This window comes from Hevea brasiliensis, chromosome 3 (assembly GCF_030052815.1).
Source record: "Hevea brasiliensis isolate MT/VB/25A 57/8 chromosome 3, ASM3005281v1, whole genome shotgun sequence".
NCBI lineage: Eukaryota > Viridiplantae > Streptophyta > Magnoliopsida > Malpighiales > Euphorbiaceae > Hevea > Hevea brasiliensis.
Genome location: NC_079495.1, coordinates 51,479,165 through 51,504,355, shown reverse-complemented (window position 1 = coordinate 51,504,355; position 25,191 = coordinate 51,479,165). Strand labels below are relative to the sequence as shown.

General features: G+C 36.1%; 1 protein-coding gene across 1 annotated transcript; it reads left to right on the top strand.

The window, feature by feature from the left end:
- Positions 1–9,746: 9,746 nt before the first annotated feature.
- Positions 9,747–23,839, top strand: LOC110666121 (heat shock 70 kDa protein 17). The gene is made up of 14 exons (XM_021826500.2): positions 9,747–10,900; positions 11,860–12,092; positions 12,814–12,973; positions 13,986–14,231; positions 14,409–14,545; positions 14,710–15,049; positions 15,176–15,337; positions 15,700–15,774; positions 16,103–16,203; positions 16,343–16,412; positions 19,512–19,568; positions 19,724–19,785; positions 23,005–23,077; positions 23,212–23,839. Exons 1-14 carry the CDS (start codon positions 10,139–10,141, stop codon positions 23,434–23,436), a joined length of 2,703 nt encoding a protein of 900 aa, XP_021682192.1. The 5' UTR covers positions 9,747–10,138; the 3' UTR covers positions 23,437–23,839.
- The last annotated feature ends 1,352 nt before the right edge of the window (positions 23,840–25,191 follow it).

Sequence of the window (25,191 nt, the reverse complement as noted above, 5' to 3'; positions counted from 1 at the left end):
TGTTTGCGGATGATATTGTTCTGATAGATGAGACACGAGAAGGAGTCAATAGAAAGCTAGAACTTTGGAGAAGTACTCTAGAGTCAAAGGGTTTTAAGTTAAGTAGAACGAAGACAGAATACATGTATTGCAAGTTCAGTGAAGGCCAAACTGGTGATAGGGAAGGAGTTAGTTTGAATGGAGTAGTACTGCTACAAAGTAATCACTTTAAATATCTAGGCTCAGTCCTTCAAGCAGATGGGGGATGTGAGGAGGATGTTAATCATAGGATTAAAGCCGGATGGTTGAAGTGGAGACGTGCCACGGGAGTTTTATGTGATCATAAGATTTCCAATAAATTGAAAGGAAAATTTTACCGTACAGCCATACGACCGGCTATGTTATATGGTAGTGAGTGTTGGGCACTGAAAGAGTCGTATGCATCTAAGATAAGAGTTGCAGAGATGAGAATGTTAAGGTGGATGAGTGGCCATACTAGACTAGATAAAGTCCGTAATGAGAGTATTAGAGAAAAGGTAGGAGTGGTGCCAATTGAAGATAAGTTAAGAGAAGGGAGATTGAGGTGGTTTGGTCATGTGAAGCGTAGACATACGGAGGCTCCAGTTAGACAAGTAGAGCACATTAAGTTAGAGGATAGAAAGAAAAAAAGGGGTAGACCTAAATTGACTTGGAGGAGAGTAGTACAACATGACTTAGAAGCATTACACATTTCTGAGGATTTAACCCAAAATCGTTCAAAGTGGAAAAAGTGAATCCATATAACCGACCCCAAATTTTTGGGATAAATGCTTAGTTGAGTTGAGTTGAGTTGAGTATTTGTATTAGTTTAATTGGTTTCAATTGTGTACCTGGATTACTCTTTCTGATTGCCCATCCGTCTGAGGATGGAAAGCTGTGTTGAAGTGGAGTTGTGTACCGAAGGACTCATGCAACTTCTTCCAAAATCTCGATGTAAACCTTAGGTCTCGATTAGATATGATGGAAAGTGGAATTCCATGCAGTCTAACTATCTCACTGATACACAATTCTGCTAACTTCTCCAATGAGTAGTCAGTCCTTACTGGCAGAAAGTGTGCTGACTTCGTCAATCTATCTACTATCACCCATACTGTATCATGCTTCTTCTGGGTGAGAGGTAGACCAGTTATAAAATCCATGGTGACCCGATCCCATTTCTATTCAGGTATGCGTATAGGCTGTAGCAAACCCGATGGAACTTGATGTTCTGCCTTGACTTGCTGACATGTCAAGCATTTAGTCACATAGTCAGCTATGTCCTTCTTCATACCAGGCCACTAATACTGAAGTTTCAGATCATGATACATTTTTGTACTTCCTGGGTGCATAGCATAAACACTGGTATGTGCCTCTTTTAGAATACTGGCCTTCAATTCCCCATCATCTGGTACACACAGTCTTCCTTTGTAGTATAGACATCCATATGTTTTCACTTCATAGTCAGTTTCTTTTCCTTCTAGGATTTTGCTCATAATATCCTTTAGCTTCTCATCTACCTTCTGCCCATTTAAAATCTGCTGTAGCAGGTTTGACCTCACTTGTAACTCAGCCAAAATAGCTCCATCTCGAACTAAAGATAGACGGACATTCAATGATCTCAAAGCTGTGATGGATTTTCTGCTCAAAGCATCAGCAACTACATTTGCCTTCCCAGGATGGTAGTCAATTACACAATTATAGTCCTGCAGGAACTCAATCCATCGCCTCTATCTAAGGTTGAGCTCCTTCTGAGTTGGCAAATATTTTAGACTTTTGTGGTCTGTGTAAATGTAGCACTTTTCACCATATAAGTAGTGCCTCCATATCTTCAGTGCGAAGATAATTGCTGCAAGCTCTAGATCATGGGTAGGGTAATTCTGTTCATGTGGCCTTACCTGACTGGAAGAATAAGCTGCCACCTTCCACTATTGCATCAATACACACCCTAACCCATTATGAGAGGCATCACTGTAGACCACAAAGTCCTTTCCTGACACTGGCTGTGTTAACACTGGTGCCTCTGTCAACACAGCCTTCAACTTCTCAAAACTGGTCTGACACTTGTCCTTCCAGTCAAATATGACATTCTTGTGTAACAACTTGGTCATTGGAGCAGCTATTAAGGAAAATCCCTTCACAAATCTTCTGTAATACCCAGCTAGCCCCAAGAAACTTCTGACCTCAGTTATATTCCTGGGAGGCTTCCATTCCATCACTGCTTCTATTTTCTTGGGATCCACTCTAATCCCATCAGCTGACACTATGTGTCTAAGGAATGCAATCTCATTCAACCAGAAGTCACACTTGGACAACTTAGCATACAGCTTCTTTTCTCTCAAGGTTTGCAAAACAATTCTCAAATGCTCATCATGTTCTTCCCTAGTCTTGGAATACACCAAAATATCATCAATAAAGACCACTACGAACCGATCTAGGTATGGATGGAAGATACGGTTCATAAGGTCCATGAATGCTGCTGGTGCATTTGTTAGGCCAAAGGGCATCACTAGGAACTCATAATGCCCATATCGGGTCCTGAATGCAGTCTTTGGCACATCTGCATCCTTCACCCTCAACTGATGATACCCTGATCTGAGATCAATTTTAGAAAATACTCCTGTTCCCTTCAACTGATCAAACAGATCATCAATTCTAGGTAATGGATACTTATTCTTCACAGTCACTTTATTCAACTGCCAGTAATCAATGCACAACCTCAAAGTCCCATCCTTCTTTTTCACAAACAGCACTGGAGCTCCCCATGGTGACACACTGGGGCGTATGAACCCCTTATCTAGTAACTCCTGTAACTGGATTTTCAGTTCTTTCAATTCTGTGGGTGCCATCCTATAAGGAGCAATAGAGATTGGTCTTTGTACAGCGATATCTCAATAGCAAATTCAACTTCCCTTTCTGGTGGCAAGCCAGGCAATTCTTCAGGGAACACATCTGTGAAGTCTCTTACTGTGGGTATATCACACAGATCTGGTTTAGCCTGCCTAGTATCCACCACATGTGCTAGGTAGGCTTCACAGCCTTTTCTCATCAATTTTCTTACAACTTTGGCTGAGATGACATTGGATAAGAAATCTGTCCTTTCCCCCACAATTGTAATCTCATTACCCTCAGGAGTTTTCAAAGAAATTCTCTTCAATTTACAATCAACCATTGCCTGATGACGTGACAGCCAGTCCATTCCCAAAATCACGTCAAACTCATGGAAAGGCAACTTAATCAGGTCTGCCAAGAATTCATACCCCTGAATACTTAACGGGCAACCCTTGTATACTTTGTTCACCACTACACTGTGGCCCAATGGATTAGTGACCAGAATGTCTTGGTCACTCTCCCCTACTAATATCCCCCTTTCTATAGGTAAGTTGATGCAGATGTATGAATGAGTGGATCTTGGATCCACCAATGCAAGCACAGATGTATTGTAGAGGGAGAACGTACCCCTGATGACGTCCGGGGCATCTTGCTCCCCTTGAGCTCTCATGGCATAGGCTCGCAGTGGTCCGCCTCGTGCCTCTCTCGGCTCGGATCTGAGCCTCTGTGATGGTCCCACTACCTCAGTTGCGATTTCCTACCCCTTTGTGGTGCAGGAGGCGGTGCATGCCTTGTGTTAGAGCATTGTAGTAGTTCGTGTGGGCGGTTCCTCAAGCGATGCTCTGTTGACCCACACCTTAGCGAGCACCGATCACTCTCCAACACTCCCCTTATGCCACTTCAGCAATGTGGACATGCAAAAATGCTTTGCTGGTCCCTGAACCCCATCCCCGAGAGCGCCCATTGATGGTGTGGGTGACCTCTCCTACGGTGAATCGTGGCCTCGGCCCTGAGGTGACCCTGACCTTGTGGTTGACCTGAACTCTGTGCAGGTGGACCTTTGAACTTCTTCCAAGGTGCAAGAGATGAACTAGACTGACCCGTGCCCCTCTTCTGCTGTCTCTCTCTTCTGGTCTGCTCACTTATTCTCACTTTTTCAACTTTTATTGTAGCTTCCACTAACTTGGTGAAGTCTGTGATTCCCAAGACAGTGATCATGATCTTTATATTGTCATTTAATTCCTCTTCAAATCTCTTACACCTTTCGGCATCATTAGGGACTATCTCCCTTCCGTAGCGGCTCAATCTGACAAATTCCTTTTCATACTCGGCCCTTTGTCACATCTGCCTCAGGTTAATGAATTCCCTTCTTCTCTCTTCCAGGTATACACTATCCACATATTTCTTCTTGAATTCGGAGAGGAAGAAGTCCCAAGTTATTACTTCTGGTTGCACTTCATTGGACACCGTATCCCACCATTCATATGCATCATCTTGCAACAGAGATACAACAGCTTCTAGATTTTGTTTAGGAGTGCAGTGGAGTTATTTTAAAACTCTGCCTGTTCTGTTCAATCAATTTTCGGCTGCAACAGAATCATCTTCTCTCTTGCCAAAGAAGTCCACTGCTCCAAATTTTCTCAATCTTTTCCAGGTGTGATTTTGGTTGTGGAGGTGGTGGTGGTGGTGGCATTACCCCAGCCATTTGTTTGAAGAATTTGGCCATTTGCTGGAACATGACCTGTGGAGGCTGAGCAGGCTCTACTGGAGCTGGTGGAGCAGGTTCTCCCCTACCCCCAGTCTCAGCTACTGCAGGTAGAGCATGACTCTCCACTTCCTCCTCAACTGCCCTCTGAGATGTGGGGTCCATATCCTATTCAAGATAACAAAGACAAACAGATCTGCATTAGTGTCACCTCGACTCTTACAAATGCAATGCATGGTATGGACTCAATCTAGGCCTAGAAATGCCTAAACCGTGCTCTGATACCACTATATGTGACACCCCTTACCCGTCTACAGTGTAGCCTAGCAAGATATGCCACACAGTGTACCGGAACACCCTATTTTAATTCAATCATTTTTATTCTTCCTAATTTTTTTTTTATAGTTATGGAGTATAATTTGTGAAATATAATTCATTTCAGTTATTTATTGAAGTCATAAATTTATTTGAGGTTCCGCAAATTTTATAGAAAATCCGGCAGAGTACCGGCTAAAAATGGAGAAAACAGTTCTTCGGAACCTGTGAAAAACACTTTCAATATTTTCATTCAATCCCAAACTCCATTTCATCAACAAAATCTCAATATGTTTTTCAACAACATTTCCATTTCTCAGTCATTTATCTCATATGATAATCATGTAAAAGTCATAAATAATGTTCACTTGTTCATTCATAAACACAATTTTCACTATTTACATTAATACCAAAATACATTACATAAGTTTCAATTACATATGAGAAAATAAAAGTTAGTTACAAAATACCAAAATGAAACCTAGTGTCCTACCAATGCACTGAAGATGGTGAGGTGACACGGACACTATACAGAGCTGCAGGAGGTCTCACCCAGTCTGTGGTCTACTGGGCTCTCGATCAGTATCTCCAGAACCTACGTGTGGCAAAAGCAACGCGCTAAGCAATAATGCTTAGTGGTGCCAATAATAAAATAAAAAGAAATAACAGGAAATAAAAATGCAATGAATGTATTGATGTCTCATTGCAAATAAATTTTCGTTGAGTATTTGTAGTCTTACTTATTTTGTACTTGTTATATTCATTATTTCATTAAATTTATCCACTTTCATTTTTGGTTGCCCAAGTAACCTATACTAGACGACTGGATTGGATAAACGGGTAAACTGGCATTGGGTATCAAGTACCTCGGATCGTCACATCATCGGTCACATATGCATCTCCCGATGTGCAATAGATCAGCTAATAAGTTGTAATAACAATAGGCACAAGGCCAAATATCAACACAATGTCAGAATGGCTAAAAGCCATGAAATCACATAATGGCATAATGCCATATGCAGTAGTGCTAACTGAACCCTATTGGCATGCCAAGCTATCCAAACCAATCTTGTTAGGTATACTAGGGCATTTCACACTTTTAAGTTTCACAATTTTTGGAATTTAAGTTTTAGTGTTACTATTCCATTCATTGGTCAATAAAAATGTTGACTTTTGCATAGGCAATAGGTACATTGGTTTTAATATCATCAACATACCACATTTTGCATTCAAGATTTGTTGGTATTGGTTGCTAATACCATTTCTAAGCTTAAAGTTAGTTGGGCAGAATTTTCAGTTTTTATGCCTTGTTTTTACTGTTCCATTGGTCAAATTTGTAGTGGGAATTTGGCAAAATGATCAATATGAAAGTTGTTCCTTATTTTGTCTAGTTCAATTTCCTTTTTTGAATCACTCCATTTGGAGTTTTTTTAGCTCAAGTTATGGTCCAAAAACCACAACTGGCCGGATTGAAATTTTTCTGGATTGACCATATCTATAGTGCAGTGAACAGTGATTTCAACTCACTTGTTGGATAGGTTCTGGTCATAATTTGGGTTAGGTTTCTTCATGAAAGTTGTTGGTCTATATCTCAGCTTGTTGTGGGTAAGATTTCAGGTCAATTGGACCATTCTACACTGAGTTATGGCCAAATGACCAAATATTGTTCATTTGGTCATTCTGCAGAAATAGACTGCAGGTCACTCGGATTGGGACTAGCTTTTGGTCCACTTGGTTTGGTTTTATGGGCATGGTTTCTTCACCAAAGTTATGCCATTATGTGTCTAGTTTCATGTCCAATTGGCCAAACACCAATTGAACTTCTACAATTCAAGTTATGGCTGCCCAAACCTGCTGGACTCATGTCCAAATCTGCAGGTCACCTAGGGCAGCCACACTAAACCTAAATCCCATCACTAAACACACTTTATTTCTTGTTTACCAATAACCAAATGGTCAATAATTGACCATTAAAACTCACTTTCATCATTACATGAGCAAACCCCATTGTTGTTAATTGTCCACATTTTCCATGTTCATACATGCCTAAACTTTGTATTTCACTTACACAATTAGGTTCAATTAATCATTTAATACCAAGGGCAGCCTATGAACCACTTTACTTCAAGCAAACTCATCAACCCTAATCAACCCTAAGCTGCCAAAATTATAGGGAATAAATACACATAATTTTTATTTTGTTTTTCTTACATTTTCTACTTATCTCATGGCATTAAGCATGAATTAAGTAAAAATAGTAAGAGTTTGGACACTAACCTTGTGAGCAGAATTTTTCCACTCAAAATTCCTTCACTTTCTTTGGCTTTCTTTGCAGCCAAACACTTGCTCAAGATGTAGAGACAAATTTTATTGAAGTGGACTTAGGGTTTTAAGTGAGATTTGGGTGGGTTATAAAGCTTTGGTAAGCTTTCCATGGTGAAATGGGTATGGAGTTTGAGAGATATGGTTGAATTTTTGTGAAGGTGATAGCTGCTGGGTTTTATGAGTTTTTGATGTATTCTTATCCTCATTTTATTAGTTAATTTAAGTGTTGATTAAATATGATTGGTGGGTAAGTGTTTAATGACATCATATGATGTCATAATTGGTATTTTCTTCCATTTATTTTTTCTTCTCTTCTCTTCTCTACTCATTTTCAATTTAATTTTTAGCATTATTTATTCATATTTTATATTATAATAATTATTTACATAACTGGACAAGTCGGCCAAAAATCACCTCTGAAGGCGAAATAACCAAAATGCCCTCCATTTGGTTTAACGGGCCAAAATTATCCGTACCGATTGAAAAATTTTTCTAAGTATTTTCTTAGCATTCTAATGCCATAGAAACCTCAATGACCCTTCTCTGGAGTTCCAAAAATTATTTTATGAATTTTCCCCGAGGTCTAGGGCTCCTAGTCGCGAGAACCGCAACTTCCTACTAGGTTACCCATCACTTGGGCACCGGCTCATTTAACTTGGTTGTATTTTATTTCTAAAATTTTTTCTAAATTTTTCTTATTAATATTTGAGTTAATTATAGTTCCTCACTTTAGTTTAAATATTTTTCTGGACGTTCTAGCTGTCTGGACCGACACTGGTCACCGTAACAGTAGAATGTACGGAGTTACTACAGGGAGGGTGTTACATAAATTACTAAACACTGTTCATATAGTCAATTCTGCCCAGGTTTAGAATGTCAATTCCGGATTCAAGCCTAATTTGGGGCAACTTGTAGTCGATTTCTGAGTAAGTTTCCTTCATGACATTTCTAGCATTATGTCTTAAGTTTCATCTCCAATTAGCCTCACACCAATGGGAGCTATGTAGCTTTACTTATAGCCATTCAAATCTACTGGACTCAAAGGTCCAGAATTCCTGCACATGTACCACACTTCCAATTCATTAATTCATCTCAACTACTAACTTCATTTCATGCTCAATACACATCAATTGGTCAATATTTGACTACAAAATCATCAATTTCATACCATAAAACAAAATTCCCCAAATTTCCAATACCCTAACTTCCACATAATCCAATTTTATGCAATCACTTGTAATTCAACACATAATTCATGTCTATCACCTTACCTAAGCTATAATTTAAGTGTAATTTCAATTAATCATATCAAACTCCCATGCTATCATGGCTGGCCAAATTTCAAGTCTTTCAAACATACATCATCTTCATTACTTCTCATTTAATTCCATCATAATTCAACTTAGTTTCAACACTAGAAGAAGAAAGAACATTAAATTTAGCACTAACCTCACTTGATGAGTTTCCAAGCTTACCAAAACTTCACTTTCTCTTCTTCTTTTTGCTACCAATTACTCTAGCACGATCAAATGACAAATTTTATTGAAGGTGGTTGTGGGAAATATGGAAGAAAACTAAGGAAATGGAGCTTGAAAATGCAAAAAATGGTGAAGGGAGATGGGCAAGGGAATTCGGCCATGGGAGAGAAAGGAAGAAGATGAAGGCTTTTTGATAAACATCAATTTATTATCTTTGTCTTATATATGTGTGTGTGTCTCAATTTAATTTGTTTTAATTTTAATTATAATTACTATAATTATAACATTTTCATTCATTCAATCCATGTCCTATATGATTTTCCATACACACTTCATAGTTTTAATTCAATTTCAATATTTTGTTATCACACATTTTAATGGACATTGAGGTCATAAGTCAACTCTAGGAGTGAATTAACCAAAATGCCTCTCATCGGATTATAACAAATCTTTTTTTATTAATAACATTTAAGTCTATAACCCGATGATCACTTTAATTTTTATACTATTTATTTCAATTTATTTTCATTTCATTTTTAGTCTTCAAACTGGCATTGAATAATACTATTTATGAATTGAAAATAGTATTGTTCAGAATTCAGAAACTCAGATATTTATTAGTAATTATTAATAAAATTTATAATTTTTATGATTTATTTAATAAATTAGTGTGAAATTATATAATTTATTTATTTATTTTTTAAAATGATGTAATATCTTAATTTTTTTTTGTTATTGTAACTTTTCTTATTTTTTCGAATTTGGATGCCTATGTATTCATACAATTCTATTGAATTTTTAATAAAAAAATACAAAAATCAATTGAATCTAATAGAATAAAAATAAAAAATAAAAAAATCAATTTTAATTGATTTGGAGATAAAATATTACATATTTAATTACTAGCATCAAGATGCCACGAGAATGCTACAAATGAAAGTCGCGTGCACAGCACTACATTACGTCTCAGATCTTAGCACGTGTACTTTGTTCCATCTGGTACCATTTGATTGGCTGTCATCTCTCATACATTCCATGTTGGCACTTGTCCACGTGTAAAGATCCCAAATATTCCACAAGGGCTCTGGCTTTAACGTTCTCTCTAGGTTTCTCGTAAACCAAACGGAAAGTTCTTGGTTGATAGAGAATTCGATTTTTGCACTTCTGCTCTTCCTCTTTGCCTCTACAAATCTGTCTCTCGTGATTTCCTTTACTTTAGAAGTTTGTATAAATGTCCTGTTTGTTTTCCTACGTATTAGTAGTGGAAAAGGAAAAGAAGTTTCTTTCCTAGAAATAATTTAGCTGAGGTATCTATATGTTCACGGTACTGAAACTGAATAGATAGCTTATTTCACTTCTCCCACCTCCGATCCCCCTTTTTTTTCTTTTCAAGCCAGCCAAACAGAGCATACATTTACCATTTTAGGCTTTGTTCCTTTGTTTGCCACTTGCAGAGAAGGATTGTTCTTTTGAAGTACGCAGATAGAGGATGAGGTCGCTGCTTTTCAAATTAGGGTTATTCCTGTCTTTTATTTTGCTTAATTTAATCCCTTCTCAATCAGCGGTATCCAGCGTAGATCTAGGCTCAGAATGGATGAAAGTAGCTGTTGTGAATCTAAAACCAGGGCAAAGCCCAATTTCGATTGCAATCAACGAGATGTCGAAGCGAAAATCCCCAGCTTTAGTTGCATTTCAATCTGAAACCCGCCTCCTCGGTGAAGAAGCCGCTGGAATCACTGCCCGTTACCCTGACAAAGTCTATTCCCAACTTCGTGATATGATTGGGAAATCGTACAAGCACGTCAAGGAATTTCTAGATTCAATGTATTTGCCATTTGATGTTGTGGAAGATTCTAGGGGCGCTGTGGGTATGAAAATTGATGATAATGTGACTGTTTATTCGGTCGAGGAGTTGGTTGCCATGATTTTGAGTTATGCAGCGAATCTGGCGGAGTTTCATTCGAAGGTGAAGGCGAAGGATGCAGTGATCAGCGTTCCGCCGTATTTTGGGCAGGCGCAGAGGAGGGGATTGGTTCAAGCTGCGCAGTTGGCTGGGATAAATGTGCTTTCTCTGATAAATGAGCATTCCGGTGCAGCGTTGCAGTATGGGATTGACAAGGATTTTTCTAATGGTTCTAGGTATGTTATATTCTATGATATGGGATCCAGTAGTACTTACGCCGCGCTTGTGTATTACTCGGCTTATAGTGCCAGGGAGTTTGGGAAGGCTGTGTCCGTCAACCAATTTCAGGTACTTTTCTATTCAGAATATCTTGAACCCAATAATGTGCGTTTGTTTGTTGGTTTGTGGCTTTTTGGGTCATGGTAGCATGAATTGCCTTGGATAGCAGCGATGGATCTATTATTGATGTCTAGGAGGACCAACCCTTTTATCAATGTTATTGAGAGGATCAACTCAACAGGGGAAAAAAGCATATATGATTTTTCATATTCAACATTTTTGCAGAGTGTTTAACGGTTCTTGGGGAACGCTTGGGGGCCATAGCCCCCTTAGATCTGTCCCTAGGGCTGGGGGGTAGTTTTACCCTTCTTTGTGTTTAATTCGATTTAGAATATGATAGCACGTGGGAATAGTAAAATGCGAGAGAATGGAAGAAAGAGCCACAAACGCAAAGTGGATATTATAAAGTTGACAAAGTGGAAAATTCTCCCTAGAAGGCAAACTTTGCCAAAAATTAAGGGTGTGGCTTGTGAGTGGTACAAAATTTGGTATAAGTGGAGTAAAATTAAGTTTCTGAAGAAGGTCAATTTCATTTAGACTTCATTGCAATGCGCTTTGTTAGTTGTATGTTTTTATGCATTAAGAGATGCTGGAGATTGGTTAAGAAGTCACTAATCTTAGAGGAGTTATATTTTGTGGTTGTTCTTCTTAGTTTGAAATTACTCTCACATTCTGATTTTGTTCATGTATGGTTAATGTTCTTGGGCTACTTTCTTTCAACTTCATTGGAGGTTTTTTTTTTTATTTTCTTTCCCCCCTTCTTTTTTTGTATTTGTTATTCTGTTTCTATACGCAATTATGTGGGCCTATCCTTATTTGTATCTCTACTGTATTTAGTTTTTCTGACTGCAACTTAAAATAGCTTCAATACTTCATTACATTCACGTATATTCTGTACAGTTTGAGCTGCTTTTTATCAGGTGTATTTTCAGTCTGATAGCATTTGTGTTTGCTTAATCTATCTGTAGGTTAAGGATGTTAGATGGGACCCAGAACTTGGAGGGCAAAAGATGGAAGTGCGGTTGTTGGAGTTCTTTGCAGATGAATTTAATAAACAAGTTGGGAATGGTGTTGATGTGAGAAAGTCTCCTAAGGCAATGGCTAAATTAAAGAAACAGGTTAAACGTACAAAAGAAATCTTGAGTGCCAACACAATGGCTCCAATATCGGTTGAATCTCTCTATGATGATGGAGACTTCAGGTATTTTGACTCTTCAGCAGATTTACTTTACTGTGCACAACAAAAATGTTCAAATTTATATTTACTAACTGTGATGCCCACCTCTACAGCACTCGAGCACTGGGTTTTCTCCTTTCCTTAGTTCTTTTTCTGCCTATAATTTTTTTGGTTAGTATGACTTTTGTTCTTTAAATGAGTGATGCAATTTTTATTATAACTTTTACTTGTTGATTCCATGCATGATTCTAATAGTTGTTTTTGTGATCTTGTGAAGTTTAGCATGAAACAAGCACACACATTGAAGTGTTGTGCTCTTTCGTTCTTTCTTGAAGATGTATATTTTCTTACTTTATAGGATCATGACAACCTTCTTGGTTTTCTGATATAGAAACAGTTTTTTTTTTTTGGGTTGAAAGATATAGAAACAGATTGGCTATGATAACTTGCATTTTCCAACTTTCAATCATTGCAAAGAATAGAATTTTACCAGAAACAATGCCATTGAGGTGCATAATACGTGTGGTTATAAGTGATGCATTTAGAAGTTCCTGTAACTTGAGGATTTCTTTCATAACTTCTTCTATTGGACTGCCTATTTCCTCTATGGTGGAAGCAGGAGGGGGTGGAACCGGGGAAGGAGGTGGTTTTAGTGGAAATATCTGCTGTTTCTAGTAGTTGTGTTAGATAATTATTTTAATGCAACTAAAATCTTTATCTTGATGTATTTATGTATTTATTTCAGGAGTAGTATAACACGTGATAAGTTTGAAGAGCTGTGTGAAGATTTGTGGGATCGATCTCTTACCCCTCTCAAAGAAGTGCTTAATCATTCGGGGCTGAAGGTGGATGAAATATATGCGGTTGAGCTTATAGGAGGGGCTACCAGAGTGCCAAAGTTGCAGGTTGGTACCATCCTTATCTGTCTAAAGACCGTACCCAGAAGAAATATTGCCCATGCAATCATTGCATAACTTCTATAACAAATTTCCTCTATGCATTGGATTTTTCCAGACATATTATTGTGAAATATTTAATCGGTTTTTCTAATGATTTAGTAAAATTATTTGAAGAGTATTTATTATTCATCATAGGCAACATATCGTTAGTCTGTGATAATGCCAAAACTGCACTCTGGAAGTACTTACAATCAGTACATATATATATATACACATATAAAGATAAGAAAAGAAAAGAAAAGAAAATGCTTGTTGAAATGGTGTTGCTAACTTTGGTTTAGAGTTTAGACTTTGGAGCTCATGCTATAATGGATCATTTCAAATTTTATTTAGTTTTTAGTAGTTGATCTCTGACATTGATGTTATTGTTGAAAATTTCATCACTAACCCTTTTGAAGTTGTTTTATGATTAATTTGTTGTTATATAGCAATCCTGCATGTGCTGGAACTCTTCTTCAATATTTTATTTTAATTTAATTTTTCAACTTAAAGCTCCTGCTTAGGATAAATCATTGTATCTTTAAACCAAATGACCATCTCATCTAAACTTGCTGGCAAATTTTTCGTGGATTTCTTCTGGCAATGAACTCTTAGTAAATATGATTTCCCTGTGCAGTTTGAATGAGCTTTTCCATAGTTGGTGCTCATTTTTTATTTTACCAATAACTTCTTCATTTATGCTATAAAATTTTTCCAAAAATAAATACAAGATAATTGCATACCATGTGTAAATTGCAAAACCGAAGCTTGCTGTTTTCAGCACAATGTCATCTTAAAGATTTGTTGACATAAACATGCAATATCATATGCTCTTTGCATAGTTGGAATACATTTTCTTGGTGTTGATGTTATAATTACCGATATGAATAATGTTATTACGAAAATTATATGAGCTCTATTGTTGACTTTCCTCAGTTCATCAAAACATTTAAACAAGTTTGATTTTTCTTAATTACAGGCCAAGATCCAGGAATTCCTTGGAAGGAATGAGCTGGACAAACATCTGGATGCTGATGAGGCTATAGTTCTTGGTGCAGCACTGCATGCTGCAAATCTAAGTGATGGGATCAAATTGAATCGTAAGCTAGGAATGGTTGATGGCTCTTCCTATGGATTTGTAGTTGAGTTAGATGGACCTGATCTTCTGAAGAATGAGAGCACTAGGCAGTTACTCGTGCCAAGGATGAAAAAGCTCCCCAGTAAGGTAATAGCATTTTAGTATGAATTTTTTGTGTTTGAACATGTTAATAAAATCTGTTGTGCTTGAAGTCAGACTGTGAATCTGTTTTCTTAGATGGTTGATAAGAGGAAGAAGAAAAGCATTTTGCTATTTCACGTTCATCAAGTTTTCTTTTTGTGCTCACTAAATCTATATTTACAGATGTTCAGATCCATTATCCATGACAAAGATTTTGAAGTTTTGCTTGCATATGAGACTGAAGATTTTTTACCACCTGGCACTATCTCTCCCATATTTGCTCAGTATGCTGTTTCTGGTGTGACAGATGCTAGTGAGAAGTAAGTATAGAAATTATCTGAATCGTATCTGGATATCTACATGCTTCAATGCTTCTAAGTCATTGCAGAATTTGTTTCCATGCAAAAACTTCTGGATATTATAATTTTTTCAGTGTGTCAGCCCTATGCAAGTATAATTTTATTTGGTTCCTTGTGATGTCTAGATATTCAGCTCGAAATTTGTCCTCTCCCATCAAGACAAATCTGCACTTTTCTCTGAGTAGAAGTGGAATTCTTTCTCTTGATCGAGCAGATGCTGTTATTGAAATATCAGAATGGGTGGAAGTTCCTAAAAAGAATCTGACAATAGAAAATACAACTGCTACCTCTCCCAATGTATCCATTCAATCTGGGGCTAACAATGTTAAGGATGAAAGCATTGAAAACCTTCATTCTGATGGTGGGGTTGGCAATGCATCAAACTCTAATGTTGAAGAACCAAGTGCCATTGAGCTGGGTACAGAAAAAAAGCTGAAAAAGAGGACATTTAGGGTTCCACTTGAGGTGAGAATACGCTGAGATCGTTAAGAATTTCTCTAATTTGACTGCTAGAAATTTTCCTGATATTGAGTATTGTGTTTTGTATCATTCTCCTTCCTTCCATTGATTTGTATCTTTTATTGTTTGTAGATTGTTGAGAAGACAGCAGGGCCTGGAATGCCTCTATCTGAAGAATCCTTATCTGAAGCCAAAAGGAAATTAGAAGCATTAGACAAAAAGGATGCTGAGCGAAGGAGGACTGCTGAGCTGAAAAATAACTTGGAAGGATATATATATTCTACTAAGGAAAAGGTTTAAATTTTTGAGACAATTCAACTTTATCTATTAATATTGAAAGTATTTACATTTCTGGTGTTGGCACAGTTTTGGTTATCTTTTACTTGGTGATTTCTCCGCATTTACCTAAGATGGTTTTGCTCTCTTCGTATCATATATGCACTTATGGGCTTGTGTAATACAGCTTGAAATAGGTCTTGATCTATTGATCTTGATATGCTCTTATACGTTAAAGTTTTATTTATTATTATTATTATTATTATTATTATTATTATTATTATTATTATATGAATGGTTAGCTTTGTGCTTCTTTCAGTTTTTTTTTTTGTTTAAATTTTTTTTTTATTTTTTATTGATAACTTTATTGGCTATACTAGCTTGAAATCTCTGAGGAGTTTCAGAAAATATCTTCCCATGAAGAACGTAAATCTTTCATTGAAAAGCTTGATGAGGTAAGCCTTCCTCTTTTTTTCTTTTCTTTCTTGTATTGTATTGTCTTTTTGCCCTTATTTTGTTCTACTTCCCTCTCTTCCTCTCCACTCCCTCCCCCACCACACCCGCTTCCCCCCAAGCACTCACACCACCTCCCCCACCCACCCACACAACACCCACACCACGCACCCGACACCCCACCATCCCATCCTCTCCAACCCCCCCCCCCCCCCCCACCCCACACCCCCCACCCCCCCCCCCTTCTTCCCTATTTAGTACTTGAGAATCTAAAAGGATCTATTGTCTAGCTGTTTCTTATTCTGACATGATCATCCTGTTATTCTTTAGGTCCAAGAATGGCTATATACTGATGGTGAAGATGCTACTGCTACTGAGTTTCAGGATCGTCTAGATTCATTAAAAGCTATTGGCGACCCTATATTTTTCAGGTAAGACATAATTTTAGTTATACTTGGGACTGAGCTTCTGCTGAGATGATCATGTATTTTTCTTTCCTGTTGCAATATATGAGTCTCAAAGTTGGGAATTCAAATTAAGTTGTTCCAGCTGATGAGTGTTTTGTTGCAGGTATAAAGAGCTTACTGCAAGGCCAGCAGCGACTGAGATTGCTCTCAAGTACCTTGGTGAGCTGCAACAGGTACTTCAAAGAGCTCAATCCAAACAAAATCTTGCAATGTCTATATGCAAAAAATTATTCTGTCTAGTGCTTGGATTGTGCGTGTTTATTTGTGAGAGCTTTTGCAGAAGCTAACAGACAAATTATGCTGGGTAAAATAAATGACTATACAAGAATGATGCAATTTAACGATCCATTTGGATTTTTGTGTGCTAGGACTGAAAACTTAAGGGAGATGAGAGAAGATGAAGAAGAAGCATGATTGTGAGTTCTAACTACAGCTAGCTGTGCCTGCAGATTGTAAAAAGCATAACAAACTCTTATAGAGATTTTAAAAAAAGTCTTAACTATCCTAGAATAAGCTACTTATCTGCCTTCCCCTACATTGTGCATTTGGGTTTAGTTGTGTTTCAAGTGAGAAGTCATAAAACACCAACATAATGCCATTACATTTCCAATCTTTGTCTATCAAAATGGAACGAATATGTTCTTTTTGGGCCGAAATTGATAAATGGAGCTTCTTTGGGAAATTATTGAATACTGTTTACTCTTTAGAGCTATGCAAGCATGTCATTTCTGTAAACTTCTGTCTTTGCTGGAATCGGCTTGCTATTTGTCTTTATGATTTGTTTTTAATTCCTCATTTGTCTAGGAAAAAAAAATGTTCTCTTTTGTTTTTTATTGGGGTCCAAATCCTTAGAGGATTAGGATTACTTTCAGGAGTTCAATGTCTTCAAGGTTTAGGTTGAGTCCATAAATACTCATGCTAGAATATTCTTTTATTCACTTTTCAGTCAATGTAAATTTCCTGCAATTGTGAAGACTAAATCTTTTATTTACTGTTCAGAGTGATGCAACTGCTCTGCAAACAGCCCAATAATCTGTTTTCCATCAGCCGAAATCATAGTTGAAATTTCTGCTCCTTCAACATAATTGGTTGCTTCTGTGTTTTCCATTTGGTATTTTCCTGCAACTTACTGTTGACAAGATGTATATCATTGTTGGTTGTTCAAAAGTTGGAATGCAGTGCGGGAGAATTTAGGAATTATTCTCATTGCAAAATTAGTAAATTTAAGAGTTTTATTATTTAGGAATTTTATTCTTATTAGGTCTATTATTTAGGGATGTTATTATTTCTTAATTTAGTTTGGTTTAATTTAGTATTTTTAATTAGGATTGAATTAGGATTCTAAAATCCTATAGTGATTGGGATTCCTAGTTCTATAAATAAGATCTAGGGTTTCATTGTTATTAGACAAGCTTTATTATGATAATTTTATAAGATCAATAATATTTTAGAAAATTAGTTCTCTTTTCCAAGGATTGGTCCTTGTTTCTCTTGGTTCTTTATTTTTCTTTGTTTGTTCTACATTAATTTTGGTATCAGAGACTAAATTCAATTCAAATTTCATAGCTTCCGCGAAATTCCCAAAACATCCCACCTGTGTTCTAACTTTTCCTTAGAAATTTCCCACCGTAAACCCTTATCCTGCAAAACTTCTATTGCCTTAGTTTACTATTTATTTTTGAAAAACAAAAAAGAAAAGAAAAGCCTTTTGAGAAACAGACCCAAAGGTTGACACCACTGTCCCTTCACACACCCACCGCCTCCGGCCTTCCAAAACTCCTTGCCACCACCGCAGATCTCCTCGCTGGCTTGAGGCGACCCCGTAGCAAGCATTCTGGCCGTCGGACATACATTGCCCGGAACTAAAGATCCTTTCGGGTCAGATCTTGACCAAAATCTCAACCCGTCGAAGTTTTAGATTTTCTAACCATCTGACCCTCCCCAGATTGTGCCACAACTAAAAGGAGAAATTTGAGTTTTCTTTGGATGAGGTATGCTTCTTTAATTTGAATACCATGTGGCGGAGTGATAATGAAGAACTACATAATGAAATTACTTATTCTAATATACAATCAGATGAGTTATGGGATACAATTCAAATAAAACCGGTTGAAATTGATGACTATTATGAGCAGCTTGATGAGATATGTTATTTGATGGATTTATATGGTGATTCTAATTATGCTCCTTGTGGTTTATTTGATGAGTATCAAGATATACAAATAATCTTATAATATAAGGAGAAAGCACTTGAAGAGTGTGAGAATGAATACCATGTTCAACAAAATTATCAATAAGTTAAAGATAAAGAACTTAAAGAGTATGAAGCATGGAAAGAAGAGCATATGTTTCAATTGAGAGAGCAATTGGATACAAGAAAAAGTATTGATAATATAAAAGCACGAAGTCTTGAAAAGCAAAGAAACGTAAGAAGAGCAAGAAAAACAACTTGAAATTTAAGAACAAAAAGAGCAAGTTGAAGATGAAATTGAAGAAGAAAAAATTAAAATTGAAGATGATCAAGTTACAGAGCAGATAATGGAAATTGAAGAATCCAAAGTTGTGGTTATTGAGTCTTTACCTGTTGAAAAGTCCATTTTAGGGCAAAAAGTCAATCAAGTCTCAATTGTTGTTTTAATTGATTTTATTTACTCAGATGTTTCTAGGAATACAAAAGAGAGCGCAAACTTCTTCAAGTCAATTTTGTTGCTACCATCCAAGAAGATCGTACTGTGTGTTCTCCTTACTTGATAAACTCGAGGACGAGTTTTTTTTCCAACCAGGAGAGAATAATGCAATTTGAGAAGATAGAATTTAGGAATTATTTTCATTATAAAATTAAAAAATTTAAAAGTTTTATTATTTAAGAATTTTATTCTTATTAGGTCAATTATTTAGGGATTTTATTATTTCCTAATTTATTTTGGTTTAATATAGTATTCCTAATTAGGATTGAATTAGGGTTCTAAAATTCTATAGTGATTGGAATTCATAATTCTATAAATAAGACTTAGGGTTTCTATTGTTATTAGACAGGTTATGACAATCTTATAAAATCAATAATATTTAAGAGAATTAGTTCTCTTTTCCAATGATTGGTCTCTGTTTCTCCTAGTTCTTTATTCTTCTTTGTTTGTTCTGCATCAAGTAGTTTGTTGCAATCAGTTGCAGATACTTATTGATTTCACCCACCTGTGTCATCCATTTTGCAACCTTTTATAAATAGAAATTTGCACTATTTGACTCTGACTGTTATCTGGCTGTGGTTGCAGATCGTACAGAGCTGGGAGACAAAAAAACCATGGCTTCCAAAGAGCGGAATAGATGAGGTGCTTTTTCACATTTAATCTAACTCCATCTTCATGATTTTTTCTCGATCTTTCTAAGATTGGAATTATGTCCACGATGTTTACATGTCAGATGTCCTTGTTGTTTGCATCTCAAGGTTTTTACATCTCAAAGTTTTTATTATTTGCTTCTCTAGGTTCTAAGTGATGCTGACAAGTTAAGAAGTTGGCTGGATGAGAAGGAGGCTGAGCAGAAGAAGTAAGTTGTTTCTGTCATTGCTGTAGTTGCTTCTGCTGGGGCTTTAGCATATTTTTTTTATTAGTTTCTAAAATTTTTTAGTTGTTTAGTTTAATTTTCCTAGAATATCTTAGATTAACGCTTGTATATACACAGTTGTATTGTTGAATATAAATTTTTATCTCAGGAAATACATTCCATACATGAACTGTTTCTTTGCATATTTAGCTTGTATAAATCATGTGTTTCTTGGTGTAGACTAGAAAAAATTTGGGAAAAAAGGTCGTGCTTCTTAGATTATGGTCTAGATATCAAAATATGTTTCCATACATAGAATTTAACTTGTTAGATCCTTTTCATTTTTTAATTTAGGTTCAGTCTTTTATATGTGCCTTTTAGTTTTGCTGTAATAGGCTGTATTTAATGTGTTTAGGGTTACTTCTTAAATTCTTATATTGATTCCTAGTCAGGTTTTAAATAATGGTATTGGCCATAATTTTGCAGTATCAGATTGTATAGACTGGTAGTACCATGAATGTTTTAGAAATGAAAATTTTTAATATCCCACACTAGTTTTGGATTGGGGTAATGTGTCCCTTGTTAAGTCTTGGGCGCTCCTCCCCCCTTGAACTAGCTTTTGAGGGTGAGTCAGGCCTGGCCCATCTTCTTAAGATGGTATTAAAGCGTCCCCAACCAATGTTAGGCCTCCTATAAGTGTTTTACGCTCCAGGTGTTCAATCCTAGGCGTAGGCATGATGGGGTGTGTTAGTATCCTACATTGGTTTGGAATAGAGGTAATGCGTCCCTTCTTAAGCCTTGGACACTCCTCCACCTACCCTCAACACCCCCCCTCCCCACCACCACCACCACCACCACCACCACCGCTACTTGAGCTAACTTTTGAGGGTGAGTTAGGCCCGGCCCATTTTCTTAACAAAAATAACCCAAATTTAAAATTGTGTGCGTGTAAACTATTTATGTAGAAGAAATTATGATTTTCTTGTTAATATTTAAATTATTTGAACGAAACACTTTTATTTAACTATTTAAACAAAAAAAAAAGTCTAATGGTCTAGAGAAAAAAAGTAAAAGAAATAAACTTTGAAATTATTATTATTGTTGAACATATGCCTTATTATACAAATGTCGTAGACGGAGCAGCCAAATAAAAAATTAAAATAAAGCCCACTTTAGTGTTTTTAAGAACAAGACCACCACTCATATTTGTTAGGACACAAGTTTGTCAGTGAGAGCTTGGTTCTAATGAGAATGTTTAGAAGGAAAAGATGAGAAAGTGAGGGAAAGAGTTATAAACTCATAACGTAGCTGTAAGGGAAAGAGAGAGGATAAAGAGTCATATAAATTTTAGGACTTGAATTCAATAAGGAGAATGTTTGTTGAGAGGGAAAAGATGAGCAAGTGAGGGAAAGAGGAGAGGAGAGATCATTGGAAAATTTAAATTTCTGTTATTGATCAACAATGTTTTCTTATACATGTGATATCCTATTTATACCAGCTGTATTTCACTTGCAAAAAGCATCTATTAACAACTAATAGACTACTAACAAACTAATGACATCATCCATTTGCAACTTTGACTTGGTGATTAGTCCAGCTCATCAATCCTTGCCTCTCTACCACCATTCTCTAGAATAGCCTCTCTACCACCATTCTCTAGAATAGCCTCTCATATAGTTACTTGGGAGGAATTGTTTACTCAATTTGGCTTTCATCAATTTCCAAATACTAACTTCGGCTTCCCTTATAGTCCACAACTCCTGTAAACTTAAACTTTGTAAATAAGATTTTTCCCTCGTCAAGCATTGATTTCCACTCAAATAAGTCTCTAAAGTCTAAACCATATTCACCGTCAAGAAAATCCTCTATGCATCTTATGAAAGTCAGGAATTTGAACAGCTCTTGTCAACTGCTTTTCCTGTCTAGCATATTTGGTCTGTTCGCAAACCATGGAATTATGAACTGAGTTGATATGCTTCTCCATATATTCATCCTCATCATCAATGCCTCCTGGCTGGCTGAAGGGATCTCAATTGCCTTCTATTATTTCCATTCTGACTACCACATGGTTTCTATGCAAGTTCCATACCTCTTGCATAACTTCATCATTCTCATGTCCTGCATTTCTTGGGCCTGATTTTGATTTGATTCAAGCCTAGGAACTCTGCTTTTGCTGCCATTACAAATTAGATTGAATTTTCTTTCTTATATCAAAATTGATGTAGCTAGCAGATTATGGAAAGAAGAAAAGTATAGATCAATAAGTGATGTATCCATGGGTTGCTTTATATGCTGTGGGTGCTGTAGTTGGTATGGCAAATGCAGTTTTCTTAAGTTGGCCATGGACCTTCATTAAAGAAATTTTCGCCCTTTTTGTATTTGGTGCACATGTTACTAGATGATCATGGAAAGATGGGATATGTGAGGGGGGAGGACATTGTCAGCTGCTGTCCGGGAGGTTGTGGTGTACAGACGTGAGTGTTCTGAAGGACTTGTTTCCTGATGTTTCTATATTGCTGCGAAAGAATTACAACTTTGTGGAATTTTCAAGTCAACAAATGTAGTGGTTGTATCATTTTCTTCTTGATGTCGATGGTTTGAGGGAGTCTGTTGCCGCAAGTTTAGATAAATTGTGTTTCAGAATGGGAAAAGTTTGTGGACTCATAGTAGAGTGATGCTATTTTAGTCGGGCATGAGTTGGGGGTGTATTGTGCCAATGCAGACACTTGTGGAGACAAACGAGGAAATCATTCTGATTTTGCAATATTTCAGAGTCCAGTTACTTGTTTGTGTATTATTTTTAACTAGGGGTCTTTGCCTGGAGCCTTTTTGAGGTCATACTTGGCTGTCAATGCATGAAATTTTAGTTGAATTTGTTTGTTGGTAGCTCCACGATTTGAATGGTCTGGTTGTGCATCAATGGCTGCTTCATTTTATCTTACTTCTCTTGTACCCATTGGCATATTTATTTTGATGGTGGTTTTTGTAGCAACAATGTCCTACTTTCTCATGCTTTGATTGAGCATGGCCAGTGGCCTAAATATGTACATATTCTTTGTGCATTTTAAGACTTTGTGATAGAGTAATTGAGTACAATAATGGAGTTCTGTTTATTCTTTTCCAGCATGGTCTCGGATGTTTCAGTGCATGTAAATGTGAATCCAATTGTTGGTTACTTAATGTGTTCATTGACCATCTTTTTCCACCTCATCTTTTCAATAGGACGTCAGAATTTAGCACACCTGCGTTCACGTCAGAAGAACTTTACATGAAGGTGTTCAATCTTCAAGATAAGGTATTAAATTATTAGTGCGATTCTCCTTCTTGATTAAATGAAAAGAGGATGTGTCTGCAAGTTTTTTTTCTTGAAAATGCAGTTTCAATCTCACTTTTTTTTTTTTTTTTTTTTTTTTTTAAATTTGTTTAAAGGTTGCTGCCGTTAACAAAATTCCCAAGCCAAAGCTGAAGGTTGAGAAGCCTAAGAAGAATGAAACTGAGACTAATGAGGAGAATTTGAACAGCTCAAATTCTACAGCTGAGAATCCTGAAAGTGACAAACCAACAGCGGATTCAAGCGACAAATCAACGGTGGATTCAAGTGGCTTGGACAAAGAAAAAGTCAACACAGAACCTGAGGTTCACGACGAGTTGTGAATGTAACTGAATGAGCATATAAGATTAATGTTGGTTGGCTACCTTCTGAGTTAAAGACGTGGAAGAAAGACACGGGAGAGGCATTTTTCACAAATTTAAATTGCAGAAGAATAGCATGGAGCCTCTCTTATAGCTAGACGGCTTAATTTATTATCGTTGCGATTGATTGTTGGTCTAGAGCTACTTTTAGTTATTTGAAGAATCAGGTCTCTGTAGAACTTTCCTCCCTTCTGTTAATTTTAACACCTATAAAATTATGCCCACGACATTGAAGAGGCATTTAATGGTGGCCATTTTGCCTCTTTGGGAGTTTTGATAATCTTTAATAGGGATTTTTCAATTGAGGAAGAGATTTTATACATTATCATCATCATTATCGTTATGTAGATACATTTTGTTTGAATCCTTCAGATTTATAATCTTGTCTTTGGAGTTTGTCCAGATTCGATGGCAAAAAGACAGGCTTGGGAATGATTGGATAAAACACAGCGTATTGAGAGTTCGGATATATTGATATAGCCGATTAAACAAGACCTGAACTGGCCACTTATTTTACGATAGTTAAATTCGTTTTACTGTCATTTTGTACTCTGATGTGTACTCTTCATGCTATACTGGGACTGGGTCAGTCAAATTATGATCCGGAATCGTTTGAGTTTTTTATTTCAACTCCATTCGGAAGCGGCAATATCAAAGGCTTCAAATTATTATTATTATTTTTTTATTTTTTTATTTTTTATTTCCCTTCATGGATAGTGAATGAAATAAGACCAATGTCAATGATTCAGTCTAATTCTTTTAAGGTAAATTAAAAGAAAAAAGAAAATTTGTTATTTAGTCTTGTATTTTAACAAAACTATGTATTTTAAAGAAATTAACTATTTAGCTTATGTATTTTGAAAACTATATTATTTAGTTTTTACATTTTATTTTCATTAAATTATTTAATTTAAATTATTTAGTTCCTCTGTCAAACTTTTTGTTCAATGACTATCAAAGCACTATTTATTCTTCTATTTTAGTGAAAATAATTATTTGATTCATGTGTTTTAAAAAATATAGCTATTTAGTTTTTCTATTTTAGTGAAACTAATTAATTAGTCGTGTATTTTAAAAATATAATATTTTAAGAAATATATTCTTGAATGAAAAAGAAAATGAAGATTTTGTCATGTGAAGATTAAATATGAATTTACATTTTTTTAATTGTTTAAATATTTACATTCAATTATCTGGGAGTCATTATTGTGTATTCTCTATTGAAAACAATTTTCCTTAATCATCATCTTAATTACTTGGAGATAGAGAAAATTTATTAACTTTTTTTTGCATACAGTTTGTACCAATTTCTACCAAAAGATAGAAAATAAAGAGAATGAGGGGGAGAAGTGAGTGGGTGCATAGAGAAAGAAATATGGGAAAAGAAATAAGAAGGAGAGGGTCAGGGTAGTTTAGGTATAAAAAAATAATAAGAGAGACTAAAGAGTTAATAGAATCAAATTACATGGATTAACTAATGTGATTTTCAAAATATAGGGACCAACTAATTACTTTTACTAAAAGAAAAGACTAAATAGTAGTTTGACTTGTATTTAAATCTTTTGACTAATAGAAAATTTAACGAAAGAATTTTAAATGGTTTAATAGAATATACGGATTAATGTAGGAACAAAATAATTAGTTCATTAAATTGCAAGGATTAAATAGTAATTTCTCCACAAAATATTCCATTGTGATTTCGTGCATTTGTCAAGT

Excerpts from the sequence above, each read along its gene's own strand:
- LOC110666121 (XM_021826500.2), top strand. The coding sequence starts at position 10,139 with ATGAGGTCGCTGCTTTTCAAATTAGGGTTATTCCTGTCTTTTATTTTG. Across the intron at positions 15,775-16,102 it reads TCATTGAAAAGCTTGATGAG|GTCCAAGAATGGCTATATAC; the intron begins GTAAGCCTTCCT and ends GTTATTCTTTAG. Across the intron at positions 16,204-16,342 it reads GGCGACCCTATATTTTTCAG|GTATAAAGAGCTTACTGCAA; the intron begins GTAAGACATAAT and ends GTTTTGTTGCAG.